The 14,648-nt window shown below is 61.9% G+C and overlaps 1 protein-coding gene across 1 annotated transcript; it reads left to right on the top strand.

The window, feature by feature from the left end:
• The first annotated feature begins 555 nt into the window (after positions 1-555).
• Positions 556-14,240, top strand: L1CAM (L1 cell adhesion molecule). Its single transcript, XM_037822729.1, is given in 30 exon segments — positions 556-631; positions 3,408-3,422; positions 4,142-4,247; positions 4,518-4,720; positions 5,720-5,842; positions 5,952-6,122; positions 6,334-6,445; positions 6,571-6,755; positions 6,911-7,042; positions 7,196-7,339; positions 7,958-8,069; positions 8,184-8,350; positions 8,453-8,572; positions 8,693-8,738; positions 8,740-8,834; positions 8,967-9,077; positions 9,280-9,477; positions 9,678-9,748; positions 9,879-10,101; positions 10,943-11,058; positions 11,235-11,436; positions 11,536-11,612; positions 11,614-11,659; positions 11,753-11,926; positions 12,038-12,157; positions 12,256-12,411; positions 12,807-12,946; positions 13,245-13,312; positions 13,419-13,430; positions 14,005-14,240. Coding segments are annotated over 30 exon segments (3,753 nt in total). The 3' UTR covers positions 14,237-14,240.
• Positions 14,241-14,648: the final 408 nt, after the last annotated feature.

The following is a 14,648-nucleotide window of genomic DNA, read 5'->3' as shown; positions in this document are numbered from 1 at the left end:
CGATACATGCCCGCTTATGAGTGCACACACTCAGAGAAGACACGTACAAACGTGCATATTCAATTCACCCCCTGTGTAAGATCCACATGCACACATGCCCACGGACACCTGCTCACAGGCACATCCAGGCACATGTGGGGACGGCACCCCCAGGAGAGCCGACTGGGGCAACAAGTTGGTGCTGGGGAGGCAGCTGGTGGAGAAAACACTGCCAGAAAGTAGGAAGGGAGTGAAAGGCAACCTGGAGGCCCAGCCTGGGCTAAGTCTCTTTAAGGTTTGCCCCTTCAAGGTGGGGGCAGGGAGGGACGGGGGGGGGCGGAGAGCGGGCCAGTGGGTGCAGGGCCAGGAGCCCGGGCTCGCCCAGATGTTACTCGCTAACGTCGGTCCGTTCTCTCCTCTCTCCTCCCTCGACCTTTCCCTTCCCTCCTCCCCTCTCCCAGTGCCCCCACACCCAGCTCCCGCCCCAGGCCTCCCACCAGCCCCCTTCCCTCCGGCCGGAGCCTGAGCTGAGCCCGGCCGGCTGAGCCGCGCCGAGCCGCCGGCGCTGCCGGGAAGATGGTAGTGGCGCTGTGGTACGTGTAGCCGCTCCTCCTGTGCAAGCCCTGCCTGCTCATCCAGATCCCCGAGGAATGTGAGTAGTCGAAGGGAGACTCGGCGCGTCCTTTCTCCGCCGCGCTGAGACCCTCTGTGTCTCCTGCCTCCTCACCCCTGCCCCATTCCGGACCCTCACTCCTCCTTCCCACGGCGCGGGGTGGGCGGGGGTGCCCAGGACGCTGGGGCGAGGCGCCGGCCTGTCAGCACCATGGACAGAGACCAGCGGCTCCCGCGGCCGGTGGTTTCAGCACCACGGACAGCCGACCTGGCGCTCGCCCCGCGGGCCTCGGGCCCTTCCCACTTCTCCCTTCACCAGCTCCTCCCCTCCCCTCTCTTTTTCCCGGCGCATCTCACCCCGTGAAGGGGATGGCGAATGGGGCCGTCCCCAGGCCTCAGCTAGCGTGTGCAAAGGCGGGGGTTCCAGTTCTGAGTTGTGTAATCCTGAGCTGGTTCTTCCCACCTTGGGCAGCCCCACCTGTAAACCGAGACAGGCGAACACCGTGAAAACCCCGGGTCCAGTCCAATAGCTTTCTAGAGTCTTATCTTTCATATACAGTTATTTGGGGGTGGGGATGGGGTTCCTGGATTATGAGTCTATGACCATAAAGGTACTAAGGCATGTGAGTTTGGGAGGGGGGGGTGCCACGGGGGTTTGGGGGTGTAGCTGTAGTGTTGGGACTGAACATGAGCATCTGTGTATGCCAGTGAGCTGGACAGACTGTATATTTGCGTGCATGAGTGTGTATGCTTGTGATTGAGAGTGGCTCTTCATGAGTGTGGGTTTTGATTTTCTATATTGGTAACTTTGGGAGTCCTTATAAGTGTTTCTGATTGGTCAGGTTGGCGAAGGTCTGGGGGAGGTTCGTGAAGGCTTGTTAACATTTCATCATGGTTGATCGTGTGTATGTGTGAGTGGGACTGAATAGGAGTCCATGTTTGCATTTGTGTGAAGGGGCTTTTCACAGGGTGTCATGTGTAAGGGCATTTGTGGGTCTCTAGCCTGCTCCAATCCCTCCCCCTCCTCACCTTGTCACCTGCTCTCTAGGCTTGTACATCAAGGAGGCCAGTGTCCCTGAGAGACAAGCTGGGGCTGTGGGACAGGGGGTGGGGAAGACTATCTGTGTCAAGAATGGGTCTGGAGCTGAGAAAGGTGGGCTTGGAAGGCACTTGGAAAAGGCAAAGAGTGGCTGAAGGGACAGAGTTTGGGGTTGCCCCTTGGACTTGCACACAGAGATCCATGCAGCTACACCGATGTGGGCTCCCCCCAGCCATGGGTACACAGGGACACACAGGTGGGTAGACGCAGAGATGGCCCAGCCACCTGGGCTCAACCGCCCATGGAGATACAGAAGGGGCAGAGACCCTGAGAGGACACGTACAAGGAGGCACACCAACACCCAAACAGAAGCACGCCCAAGTGAAGTGTTGAGACACAAAGGATCACGGTCATGCAACATAGCCCCAGAGAGGGACAGAGCTGCAGGCACAACCAAATACCAGTGCAACACTGACAGGCACTCACAAACATGCCAAGGTACTCGGGGACAGGCCCACATGGACCCAGACTCCTGCTTTTGCCCATTCACAGATACAGATTCTTCTTCCTTCCCTCTTCACCTTCTCTCAGGTGCTTTTCCAGGCCTACCTACTCTTCCACCATTTGGCCAGGGCCCTCTTGCCTGGGTGTGTCTGTGTGCGGAGGGGGCAGGGGGATTTTAGGAAAAGAGGGAAGAGGGGCTAGAGAATCAGGCCAAAAGACCACAGCAGCTCCGGGGCTACCCTGGGCACTGAGCAGTGCTTGTTATTGACCTTGACCCCGCAGGCATGTGTGTGGAGGGGCATGCTCCCTGCTGGTTCTCCTCCAGCTTCCACTTGCTCCCTCCCTCCCTCCGCCAGCCACTCCAGTCCTCTTTGTCTCATTTCTGCTTCCTTCACCGACTTCCCCCATCCCTGGCACCCCTGTCACTGTCTCTTGCTCTTGGGCTGCCTGCACTCACCCCTGCGTCTCCCCAGCTCGGGGCCCTTCTGCAGTGTCCCTGGGGAACCCTTTCCTCTCTCCTGGAGGCCCTTACCCTGGGGTCTTCTGCCAAGACAAAGCTTTTAAAGGCAGCCCTGTCCCCTCCCCTTCCCTCTCCTCTCAGCCACCTTGGCCTTCCGTCAGCATCAGCACAGGGCTGAGTCCTGGGGCTGTGTCCTCTGGCCTCTGCCCCCGAGAGCTTGGTGGCAGGCTGCGAAGGAGGAGGGAGAGGACATGGCTGGTGCCAGCACCGCATGTAGAGGAGCCGTGGAAACTCAGATGTGGCAGGGCCTTGGGGAGGGGTTCGTGGGGGCGGGGGTAGCTGGGCTCCGAAGGACGGGCCTGGTAATTGAAAACACCGAGCTGTGCTAATTGGAGCAGGAGGAAGTGGGCTGGAGCAGGGGGTGGGGGAGCCTGGGCTGCTTGTCTGTCTTCCAGCCTTCCAGAGCATCCTGGGCAGAGGGGCCTCGGCTCTGCAGGCCCTACCAGGCCCTGCCAGTGGGATGGGGGGTCTGTCCACAGGGCACCCCCTTGTTAAAAGCAAGACTCTCTCTCTGCTCACTGGAGCCACGGTGTGGCTCTCCCAGGCTCTGCCCAGGCTCTGTGCTGGCCCTCAGCCGGGCCCGCCCACCCACTGCTGCATGTGCCCCCACATTACAACCCCATCGCCTTCTCTCTGCCCTCCTTCCCTTCCCCTTGGGGTTTGCACACGTGTCCTCCCATGCCACCTGGCCCCTTCTGGGGCTGGGTTTCCACTTCCCTCTCCATTCTCTCCCTTGCTGCCTGGATTTCTCAGACGATGGACACCATGGTAAGTTGGGGGAGAGGTGGGAGTGTTTCTAGATGGCCAAAGAGAGAGGGAAAGGGGGGAGGCTGGGGTCTCTGGGTAGAGCCAACGACCCCCCTCTCCTGAATACGTTCGGCCCCGCTCATTTCTCCGCACCCTCAGCCTGCGGCCTGCGTGGGGGTTGCTGTCTTTTCTGGCTCTTGGGTCCAGTCTCAGCTGCCTTCATCTGGGGCCTCAGCTCAGCTCTTCCTCGCTCATGCCTTGTGGGTTTCTGTTCCTCTCTCCCTCTGTTCAGTCTCGGCCCTTCCCTGGGATTTTGCACTCACTTTCTGTTTCCTCCCATTGCTCCATTGCCCGCTCTGCTTCCCTCTCCTCCTTGCAGGGTGTTTGTCCTTCTTGCTCTGTGTCTTGGGCTTTCTGATCAGTCTGTTGTCCTTTTCAGTCTCTTTCTCTTTCTTGTTCTCAGCCTCTGTCTTTTGCACTCTCTCTCCTTTTCCTTTTGGCTTCCTCTTTCTTTTTGAGTGTCTTTCTTTGTGACTTCTGTGGCCGTCCTGTCTTTCTGTCTCTTTTGGTATTTGTGCACAGGTGTGGCCCCTTCTCCCTTCCTCCGGTCATGTCCCACAAACCTGATCTTCCTGCCTCCCTCTCCCTGCCTCCCCTCTCCTGGCCATCGGGCCCTCACGATGCAGCAGGGCTGGGGCAGTGTTGCCTCCACTCCAGTGCTGTCTCCACCCTCACCCCAGTGTTGGAGCCGCCTGTCATCGTGGAGCCGTCCCCGCGGTGCCTTGTCGTCTTCCCCACGGATGACATCAGCCTCAAGTGCGAGGCCAGAGGCAAACCTGAAGTGCAGTGAGTGCCCTTCACCCTCTGACCCCCTGTTGCTGACCTCTGACGTCAGCCCCCAGCCCTCATGCCCCACCCTGGACCCCCTGACTTCTGAGCCCCTGGCCTCTGCTCTTGGAGCAAAGATGCCCCTCATCTCCCTTATCACGCTTCATCCTTGCCTCTCCAAGCCCATCATCCCCTGGGTGCCTGGCTGCCCTCGTCCTGCTCTCTGGCCTGTCCCAGCCGCCCATCCACTGAGCCCTCTGAACCTCCAAGCCCTTTCCCTGCCCACAGGTTCCGCTGGACCCAGTATGGCGTCCACTTTGAACCTGAGAAAGAACTGGGCGTGACCGTGCACCAGGCACCCCACTCCGGCTCCTTCACCATCACGGGCAACAACAGCAACTTCGCCCAGAGGTTCCAGGGCACCTACCGCTGCTTTGCCAGCAATAAGCTGGGCACTGCCGTGTCCCACGAGATCCAGCTCATGGCCGAGAGTGCGCAGTGCCATGGAGACCGGGGAGAGCCTGGGCGGGTGCGGGAGTGTCCCAACATTGTGCAACGTGTCCCAACCTTGCAGAGCCCCCATGCCTGCCTCGTAGCACATACTGGAAGGCTCCCAGACTTGTTGAGCTGCTGAACAAATGGCTTACTGATTGGGTCTGCTTGCCCCTCCCTCCGTCCCACTGGGTCTCTTTCTCAGTCACTGACTTGGCTTGGGCTTCGTGACACATCTCTCTCTTCCCTTCTGTATCTCTGCATTCCCATTTTCTTCTCCACCATCCTTGAGTTCTCTCTCACCATCCTCCCATCTGTCTTTCTCTCCACGTGCCTCTGCCTTCCCACTTCTGTCTCTGCTTTTCTGTCTTCCTCTTGCTCTCCCTCTCCACCTCCCACTTGGCCTCTCTCTGTCTCCCTCACTGTATTTATCTGTGTCACTCTCTCCCTGAGGTTGTCCCTCCTCACTCCATCCTCTCCGAGCTTTCTGCCTCCCTAGGGCTCCCCTCGCCCCTCCACCACCCCCTTTGGTTACCTTGGGAACTGTTGCCATGGTTTCTGTGTCAGGATGATGGAAGGGCCTGTGACTCCCGCCTCCCTCCGCAGCTCCCTTCTCCCTTCACTGAACCTCAGCCTCCCCCCACCCGTCCTAGGGGTGGGCAAGGAAAGGAGGCACCTTGTGCCTGGGGAGGAGGGGGCTTTGGTGTCGAGAACTCTGCCAACTTAACCCTTCCCACTCACCCAGCCTCCTGCCACTTGCTGCACCCCTCTTCCCGGAGAGCCAGTTCTGCCTGGTGTCCAAAAAGGACCCAGAGTCTCTGCTTCCCTTTCTGTGCCCTCCCTCCCAGCAGGGTCCCGAGTGCCCTTTCGGCCTGGCCCTCTCCCCTCCTCTCTCCCACCCCCCAGGCCAGTCCTTCCACCTCCTCTCTCCCACCCTGCCCTGCCTTGACCAGGAGGAGAGTGGGGACTCGCAGTGCCAGCCTCTCTGTCCCTTCTAGGTGCCCCCAAGTGGCCAAAGGAGACGGTGAAACCCGTGGAGGTGGAGGAAGGGGAGCCGGTGATTCTGCCCTGCCACCCCCTGCCCAGTGCCGAGCCCCCTCGGATCTACTGGATGAACAGCAGTGAGTACCGGCCAGAGGCTGCTGCCTGGGGTCCGGGTGAGGGTGGGGGGCGTGGCCATGGGTGCCTCCCCGGTGGCCTCCTGACATCCACCCCCTTTGGCCCCCGCAGAGATCTTGCACATCAAACAGGACGACCGCGTCACCATTGGCCAGAACAGGAACCTCTACTTTGCCAACGTGCTCACCACAGACAACCACTCAGACCACATCTGTCATGCCCACTTTCTGGGTGCCCGAACTATCATTCAAAAGGAGCCCATTGACCTCCGGGTCAAGGCCAGTGAGTCCCAAAGGCTCTGACACCCCCACCCTGCCTTCCCTAACTCTTACCCTTAGGCATGGCCCATCCCATTTGAGGTCAACAACCCCAGTCTTCCTCAGGGACCGATCCCTTCCTGGGCAGCAAGAGCAGAGGGGGAAACTGAGGCCCTGGGCCTCAGTGGGATTGGAGGGAGAATGGGCCGTGCCATCCACCCCCTTTCCCGTCCCAGCCAACAGCATGATTGACAGGAAGCCGTGGCTGCTCTTCCCCACCAACTCCAGCAGCCACCTGGTGGCCATGCAGGGACACCCGCTGGTCCTCGAGTGCATCGCCGAGGGCTTGTGAGTCGGGGTGGGGGGAAGCCACCCTGCGTGGGGGTGGGGGTGGGGGTGCCGTGGGAGCCTCCTCCCTGGGCCTGGGGTGACCGGCCCTGTGCCCTCTCCGCTTTGCCCTCCCGCCTCAGCAGCCCCACGCCCACCATCAAGTGGGTGCGTCCAAGTGGCCCCATGCCGGCTGACCGCATAACCTACCAGAACCACAACAAGACCCTGCAGCTGGTGAACGTGGGCGAGGAGGATGACGGTGAGTACCGCTGCCTGGCTGAGAATTCACTTGGCAGCCCCCGGCACACCTTCTATGTCACCGTGGAAGGTATGGAGACCCTGTGCTCCTCTCTGTCAGGCACAGCCCCGTGCCCGGTGGCCCCAGGTGCCCCAGAACGACCTCCCAGGGTGGTGGCCAGGGGAGGATGGCTGGGCTGGGCTGGGGCTCAGGCCACTCTCCTCCCCGCTCCGCCCGCCCTCCAGCTGCCCCGTACTGGCTGCACAAGCCCCGGAGCCACCTGTATGGGCCAGGAGAGACCGCATGCCTGGACTGCCAGGCCCAGGGCAGGCCCCAGCCTAAGGTCTCCTGGAGGATCAATGGGATCCCTGTGAAGGGTGAGCCGGGGCTGGGGACAGGGGGCAGTGGCCATGGGCTGAGGCCTCGGGGTGTCCCAGGGGCTGTTGGGGAGAGAAAGAGGAGGGGCCATGGGACAGCTGACTGCTCGAGTCCGGGCTGGTGCCCACCCGCCTTGCCTGCTGTGTGCACAGAGCTGACCGGGGACCAGAAGTACCGGATCCATCGGGGATCCCTGATCCTCAGCAACGTGCAACCTGCCGACATCACGGTGACCCAGTGCGAGGCCCGCAGCCGGCACAGGCTCCTGCTGGCCAATGCGTACATCTATGTCATCCGTGAGTGCTGGCCAGCCCAGCCCCCTGCCCCGAGCCCACCCTCCATCCCTTCCTTGCCTCAGTCTCTCCTGCTGGAATGACATGGCTGGCAGCTGCTTTGCCCCCAACTTGGGGTCTTTCTCCTCTCCAAAGTACCCCCCAGCACAATGGCTTGCGGGGTGGGGGATGTGGAGGACAGGCAGGGGTCTCTTCACCTCTTAGAAAGGAAGAGACTAGGCCTCAGAGAGGGACCCTGGCCTCCAGGGTGGGACGTGGCCGAGGCCGGGCTGGGTGGCCCTCTCTGGAAGCCTTGGGGTAGACTGGGACTGGCTGGGAAGGCTTTCTGGAAGAGGTAGACTGGCGGTGGGCCTGGAATAATCAGGAGAGCATGGCGGGGAGGGCCCTGGAGGCACAGGGAACCGTGTGCCCTGAGGCAGAGGAGCTCAGCATGGTGGGAGCTGAAGCTGTGAGGTGGGAGCCAGGTTTGCAGGGGTCGGAGTGTGGGGGCCTGAGAATGCCAGGGTGGAGGGTCAGCGGCTGCTCTCTCCAAAGTTCTTGAGCCCGTGCCCAGGGTAGGCTGCCCTGCCAACACTTTTGTCTGGCCCTCGCTCCATGTGTGGTTCTTCCCCTCCTCCCCAGAGTTGCCCACCAAGATCCTGACTCCGAACAATCAGACGTACATGGCAGTCAGGGGCAGCAGTGCCCACCTCCTGTGCAAGGCCTTTGGTGTCCCTGTGCCCAGCGTGCAGTGGTGAGTGCTGTGGTGCCAGCTGGGAGGGGACCTCGGAGCCATCCTCCCATGGCCCTGGGTAGCCAGCAGGGGCAGGAGGTGGTGGAGCCCGGGCCCACATGCTGCCTCCGCCAGGCTGAACGAGAAAGGGGAGACAGTGCTTCAGGACGAGCGCTTCTTCCCCTACACCAACGGCACCCTGGGCATCCGTGACCTGCAGGTCAACGACACCGGACACTACTTCTGTCAGGCCACCAACGACCAGAACAACGTGACCATCGTGGCCATCCTACAGGTCAAAGGTCAGATGTCCCTTCCCGCCCGGGGAACTGGCAGGGCCTCCAGGAGGGAGGGTGGGAGTCCCTGGGGGACCCCAGGCTGACCCTCCCCCTCGTCACCCTCAGAAGCAACTCAGATCACGCAGGGGCCCCAGAGTGCCATCGAGAAGAAAGTGACAAGTGAGGGCCAGGCTGGCTCGGTGGACGAGGTGGGGAAGAGTGGGAAAAGCAGGAAGTCAAAACCTCGTGGCCTCATCCACGGGAGGAGTGCTCCTGCTCCCAGGCGGAAGGTTGTGGAAGGAAGGATGTGGAAGGGGAGGCGGGAGAGGAGCTGGGGAGGGTTGGGTCTCCTGGAGGCAGGAGGAGGAACACTGGGTCCCCGCACCCCTGCCCCCAGGTACTTCATAGAGGACAGACAATCTGGATTATGATGACCAGGGCAACTACAGCTGTGTGGCCGGCACCCAGCTGGATGTGGTGCAGAGGAGGGCAGAGCTCCTGGTGGTGGGTGAGTCCCAGGGGTGCTGGGGGTAGGTGGGGAGGGAGGTCTCCGGCCCAGATGGCCGAGGCTCATGGCACCAGGCCCTTTCGAGCTGGGAGAGCCTGAGTGCCTGAGAACCCACCATTCCCCGGCCCCCAGGGAGCCCTGGACGGGTGCCACAGCTGGAGCTGTCTGACCTTCACCTGCTGAAGCACGGCCAGGTGTGCCTGTCCTGGAGCCCTGCTGAAGACCACAACGCCCCCATCGACAGTAAGAGGCCGCGCAGGGTGCCACCCCACCCCTGCCCACCTTTCCTGCCTCCTGCCCTCCCTCCCACCGAGGGCCGCACCTGTGTCCAGAGGAGGGGGCCATGGTTCCTTGGGGGAGGCAGGGAGAGCCCGACTTGTCCCCTCCCCAGCCCCCCATCACATGCCACGTGCTGGTGACTCCATCACCCATCCCCTCCTTGCAGAGTATCACACTGAATTTGAGGACAAGGTAATGGAGCCTGACAAATGGAACAGTCTGGGCAAGGTGACAGGGAACCAGACTTCCGCCACCCTCAAGCTGTCACCCTACATCTGCTACACCTTTCAGGTCACCGCCATCAACAAGTATGGCTCTGGAGAGCCCAGCCAGGACTCCGAGATGGTGGAGACCCCCGAGGCAGGTGAGCCAGTGCGGAGGATCCCCTTCCGTGCCAGGGGCCCGGAGAGGTGACCGCACCCAGGCGCCTCTGCTTCTGGATTTCCAGGGGAAGCTAGGGCTGCTGGGGGGGTCCCCCTTGGGCCTTTTGTCCCTCGGGCTTCAGCATCCATGGGCCCTGGCATGACACCCAGAGGTTTGACATCACAACACCTTGCTTTCCAGCCCCAGAGAAGAACCCCGAGGATGTGAAGGGGGAAGGGAATGAGCCCCACAACATGGTCATCACCTGGCAGGTGAGGCCCGGGCCAGCCCCAGGTGCCCCACGAGGGACGAGGCAATGAGCTGGGGACATGGGGTAGGCGGTGTGGGGGGCTGACGGTGCTTTGGGGCCAACCACCTCCTCTTCCCCTTGGCCCCCCGCAGCCACTGGCGTGGATGGACTGGAATGCTCCCCAGCTCCAGTACTGTGTGCAGTGGCGTCTGCTGGGGGCACAGGGCGCCTGGCAGGAGGACACCGTGAGTGACCCATTCCTGGTGGTGGCCAACACTTCCACATTTGTGCCCTACGAGATCAAAGTCCAGGCCGTCAACAGCCAGGGCAAGGGGCGCGAGCCCCACGTCACCATCGGCTACTCCAGGGAGGACAGTGAGTACCAGAGGGTGGGGGCACACCAGCCCTGGGCCCCAAGAACGCCCAACTGGTCCCCTCAGCCCAAGGCAGCTCATAAATAGAAACCGAAATACCAAAGATCAAGCTGTATAAAAATGAGATTAAAAATCTAAAAGCGTATTGCCTTTTTCAATGTCTTCCCCTTCGGCCCAGTGTCCCAGGTGGGATCGTGCGCTGTCTCTCGTTGTCACTCTCCCGTGTTTTCCTTCAACCTGGATATTTGCAGATGTTAATTCTTTTAAAATTCTTATTTATTAAGAAATTTAAAAATTCTTTTTCATTGAGATAAATTCACATATCGTACAATCCATCAAAAGCGTACAATCACTATCTTCTGGTAAATTCAGAGTTGGATTTATATCACCACAATCAATTCTACAATGTTTTCACTCTGAAGAGGGCTCACCGGGTTATACTGTCCCGTGTTTTGTCCTCTGGCCTTCCTGCTAGTGACACACACAACCCTCAGCTTCCTGCTTCAACCACATTCGCACCCGTGTATCATCACTGTTAATTACACTCACTATACTGTGCTCCCATCACCTCCATCCATTTCCAGATATTTACCATCAATCTTATTACAGATTCTGCAGATGGTAATTTTGACATTGATTCTGATGCCCGCAGTGGGGTGGGGGTCTCCTCGGGTCTCCCCTCTGTATAATTACTACTTGCCCTTGGCCACTTAAGAGCAGACACCCCACAACTCCTCCAACAACTCCCCCATATAAAGTCCCAAGCAACTTTTACTACAGGGTTGGGGGGAGTGGGTTCCAGGTGGCCCGAGGGTCTGGCTGACGTGGCTGGCTGTTTCCAGTCCCCCAGGCCACCCCGCAGCTGGAAGGCTTCGAGATCCTGAACGCAAACACAGTGCTGGTGAAGTGGAGGCCCGTGGACCCCGCCGAGGTCAAGGGTCATCTCCAGGGGTACAATGTAAGGGCCAGGTGTGGACAGGGGTTGGGGGAGGGGGCGAGGAGTGTGCCACCTGCCAGGCTCTCTCTTGGAAATCTTTAGGTTGGAGGAGGGTGGGAAAGGGTTGCCCAGAGGGGTGGTGGGGCCCCGTAAGCAGAGGCCTGGCTCCCTTGGGGTCCCCTGTCCGCCTGCCCCAGGTGACGTACTGGCGCACGGGCAATCCAAAGAAGCACAGCAAGAGGCACATCCACCGAGCCTACGTGGTGGTGCCTGCCAACACCACCATTGCCACCCTCGGCAGCCTGCGGCCTTACAGCTCCTATCATGTGGAGGTGCGGGCCTTCAACGGGCGCAGCGTGGGCCCTGCCGGCGACATAACCTTCACCACCCCCGAGGGAGGTGAGCCCCGCAGCCTGCCGCTGCTCTCCGATGCTCTTGCCCCACAATCCCATCCTGGGTGGGACTGGGGAGGACCTGCCCCCCTCTCTGTGCCCACAGTGCCCGGCCACCCCGAGGCCCTGCACCTGGAGTGCCAGTCGGACACCAGCCTCCTGCTGCGCTGGCAGCCAACGCTCAAGCCACAACGGCATCCTCACCGGCTACGTGCTCTCCTACCACGCCTGTAAGAGTGGGGGGCCTGGCCCGGGGCAGAGGAGAGGTGGGGAGGGGGGCAGCGCAGGCCGCCCATGCCCACGCCCCTCCTGCCCCCCCACAGTGGACGAGGACGGGAAGGAGCAGTTGTCCTTTGACCTCCCGGACCCCGAGCTGCGCACGCACAACCTGACCAACCTCAGCCCCCACCTGCGGTACCGCTTCCAGCTCCAGGCCACCACGAAGGAGGGCCCCGGAGAAGCCATCGTGCGAGAAGGCGGCCCCATGGCCCTGTCTGGTGAGCCGTGGGGTGGGAGAGCGGGCGGCACAGGCCCTGCCGAGCGTCCCCCCACCACCAAAGGCAGCCCACCAGTCGCTTTCCCCTTCCTCTCGTCCCATGCTCCCACAGGGATCCCCGATTTCAGCAACATCTCAGCCACGGCCGGCGAGAACTACAGCATCGTCTCCTGGGTTCCCAAGGGAGGCCAGTGCAACTTCGGGTTCCATATCTGGTTCAAAGCTGTGGGAGGTGAGCACCCCACAGGGGCGCCTGGGCCCTGGGAGGCTGGGGACCAGATGGCACATGGCGCCCGGCTCACCCCCGCCCCTTCGGCCTTACCCGCACAGAGGAGAAGATGGGAGCCCACCTCCCGCCTCAGTATGTCCACTACAACCAGAGCTCCTACACACAGTGTGACCTGCAGCCCGGCACTGACTACAAGATCCACCTGCTCAAGGAGAGGGTGCTTCACCACCAGATGGCCGTGAAGACCAATGGCACCAGTGAGCCCCGCCCCCCGCCTCCCCCCCCGACCCGGGGCACCCATCGGCCCGTGCGCAAGGCAGGTGCCCAAAACGTCCCTGTGGGGTACCCTTTTCCTTGAATTCTTTCCAGTGGGAATCACTTTGCAGACAGCTCTCCTCCCTGCCACCTCCACCCAACCTCGGCCACAGGGCCCTCCTGGGGGGACCTGCGAGGGGTGGACAGGGCAGCACCTGGGGATCCCGTGGGGCTGGGCAGCCGCCCTCACACTGCGCCTGGGCACGGGGGCTCCAAATCCCCGAGGGCGCGGGGCTGTGGGTGGGCAGAGCCAGTGGCAGGCCGGGAGCTCGGGGGGCCTGCCTCTCAGCCGGGCCCTGGCCCTGTCTCCTGTCCTCCCCATCTCCCCCCACCCCAGGACGGGTGAGGCTGTCCCCCACTGGCTTTGCCACCAAGGGCTGGTTCATTGGCTTTGTCAGTACCATCATCCTCCTGCTCCTCATTTTGCTAATCCTTTGCTTCATCAAGCACAGCAAGGGGGCAAATACTCAGGTAACTGCCACACCTCTAGTGCCAGGGGCCACTGTCGGGGCCTGCGTAGGGGGTTGCCGTCCAATGTGCTGGAACTCCCAATGTGCTGGGAGTACCAGCACATTGGGGCTGGCCAGGGGGAAGCTTCCTCCTGGGCGGGGGCTGCAAAGGGGGTCACCTGGAGGCCTCCGGGGCTGAGATCCTGGGTGGGGGCACTCGGGGCAGAGAGGGAGGCACTCCCCCACCCCCGCCCCCAGCCCTGGAGACCAGGAACAGGGTGGGGCAGGAGAAGAAGCCAGCCCCTCTCTGTGTGTCCCCAGTGAAGGACAAGGAGGACACCCAGGTGGACTCGGAGGCCCAGCCCATGAAAGACAAGACCTTTGGGGAGTACAGGTGAGCTGCAGCAGGCCAGGTGCCAGCAGTTCCCCTGCCCAGTGCGGCCCTGGCTCCTTGTCTGACCCTGTCTCTCTCTCTTCTCTGTGCTGCTGGGTGGCTTCAGGTCCCTGGAGAGGTAAGGCGGGGTGTGGGGAGATCATCCTGACAAACACGAATAGCAGGGACCCCCAGGGGACAGTAGGTGCCTGGGATGCCCCATGGTGGCCGGGGGCCTGTGTACCTCCAGCCCTGACAGGACTCTCCTTCCCCCCAGCAGAGGGAGACACTGACACGCCCCTGCTTCTCCCTACACTGACATCCATCCCCACCCCAGCTCCCCCTCTCCCCCTGGGATCAGAAGGCACTGTAGCAGCCAGCCTCATGCCAGGCCCCGTGAGCCCCCCAAGCTGTGCACCCACTGGCTCCCTCACAGTTCTCCAGGATCCTGGAAGTGCCCTGGCCTTGCCCCCCACCCCACCTCCTGCCCCAGCACAGAAACACGTGTGTGTTGAGGATGACAAGCCAGGAGGAGCTGGCCCTGGGCAGCGCTGAGTAGGCAGTGGAGGGGGACAGCCACCGCCCACCACCAGCCAGGGTCACAGCTGCTCTGCCCTGGCCCCGCCCCCATGGCCACACCCACCCAGAGGCTCCTCCCCAACCCCACCCCCTCAGCAGCCCTCCCGCTCCCCTCCCGCCCTCTGCCCCTGCAGTGACAATGAGGAGAAGGCCTTCGGGAGCAGCCAGCCCTCTCTCAACGGGGACATCAAGCCCCTGGGCAGCGACGACAGCCTGGCCGACTACGGGGGCAGCGTGGATGTCCAGTTCAACGAGGACGGCTCCTTCATCGGCCAGTACAGTGGCAAGAAGGAGAAGGAGGCGGCAGGCGGCAACAACAGCTCAGGGGCCACCTCCCCCATCAACCCTGCTGTGGCCCTGGAGTAGGGGGCTGGAGGCGAGGAGGCAGGGCTCAGCCCAGGGCCGGGGGTGCAGGGGAGTCAGGGGCCAAGAGACCCCTGAGCCCAATGCCTGTGCTATGCCCCTGCCTCGGGCCTGAGGGCTTCCCCTCCCTCTGCCCGCCGTGCCCCTGCCCTGCCCTCTGGCCCCAGGCTGGTGGGAGGCTTAACTTTGGGGGCAGGGGAGAGGAGCCCACCACCCCTAACTCCCTCCTTACCACCCACTCCCCAGTTTATTGCCAAAACCCAGCTGCACCCCTTTTTGGGCACACAGTACTTTGCCCCAGCTCAGGGGGTGCAGATCACCCACAAGCCAAGAACCTCAGGCCCTGCCTTTCCAGCAAGTAACTGGGCAGAGAGGCTGTGGTTTGGGGGAGAGGAAAGCAACTAGGAATGTGGGC

The sequence above is a fragment of the Choloepus didactylus genome, chromosome Y, assembly GCF_015220235.1.
Source record: "Choloepus didactylus isolate mChoDid1 chromosome Y, mChoDid1.pri, whole genome shotgun sequence".
NCBI lineage: Eukaryota > Metazoa > Chordata > Mammalia > Pilosa > Megalonychidae > Choloepus > Choloepus didactylus.
Note: the sequence above shows the minus strand (reverse complement) of the source record. Positions and strands in the feature narration are given on the sequence as shown.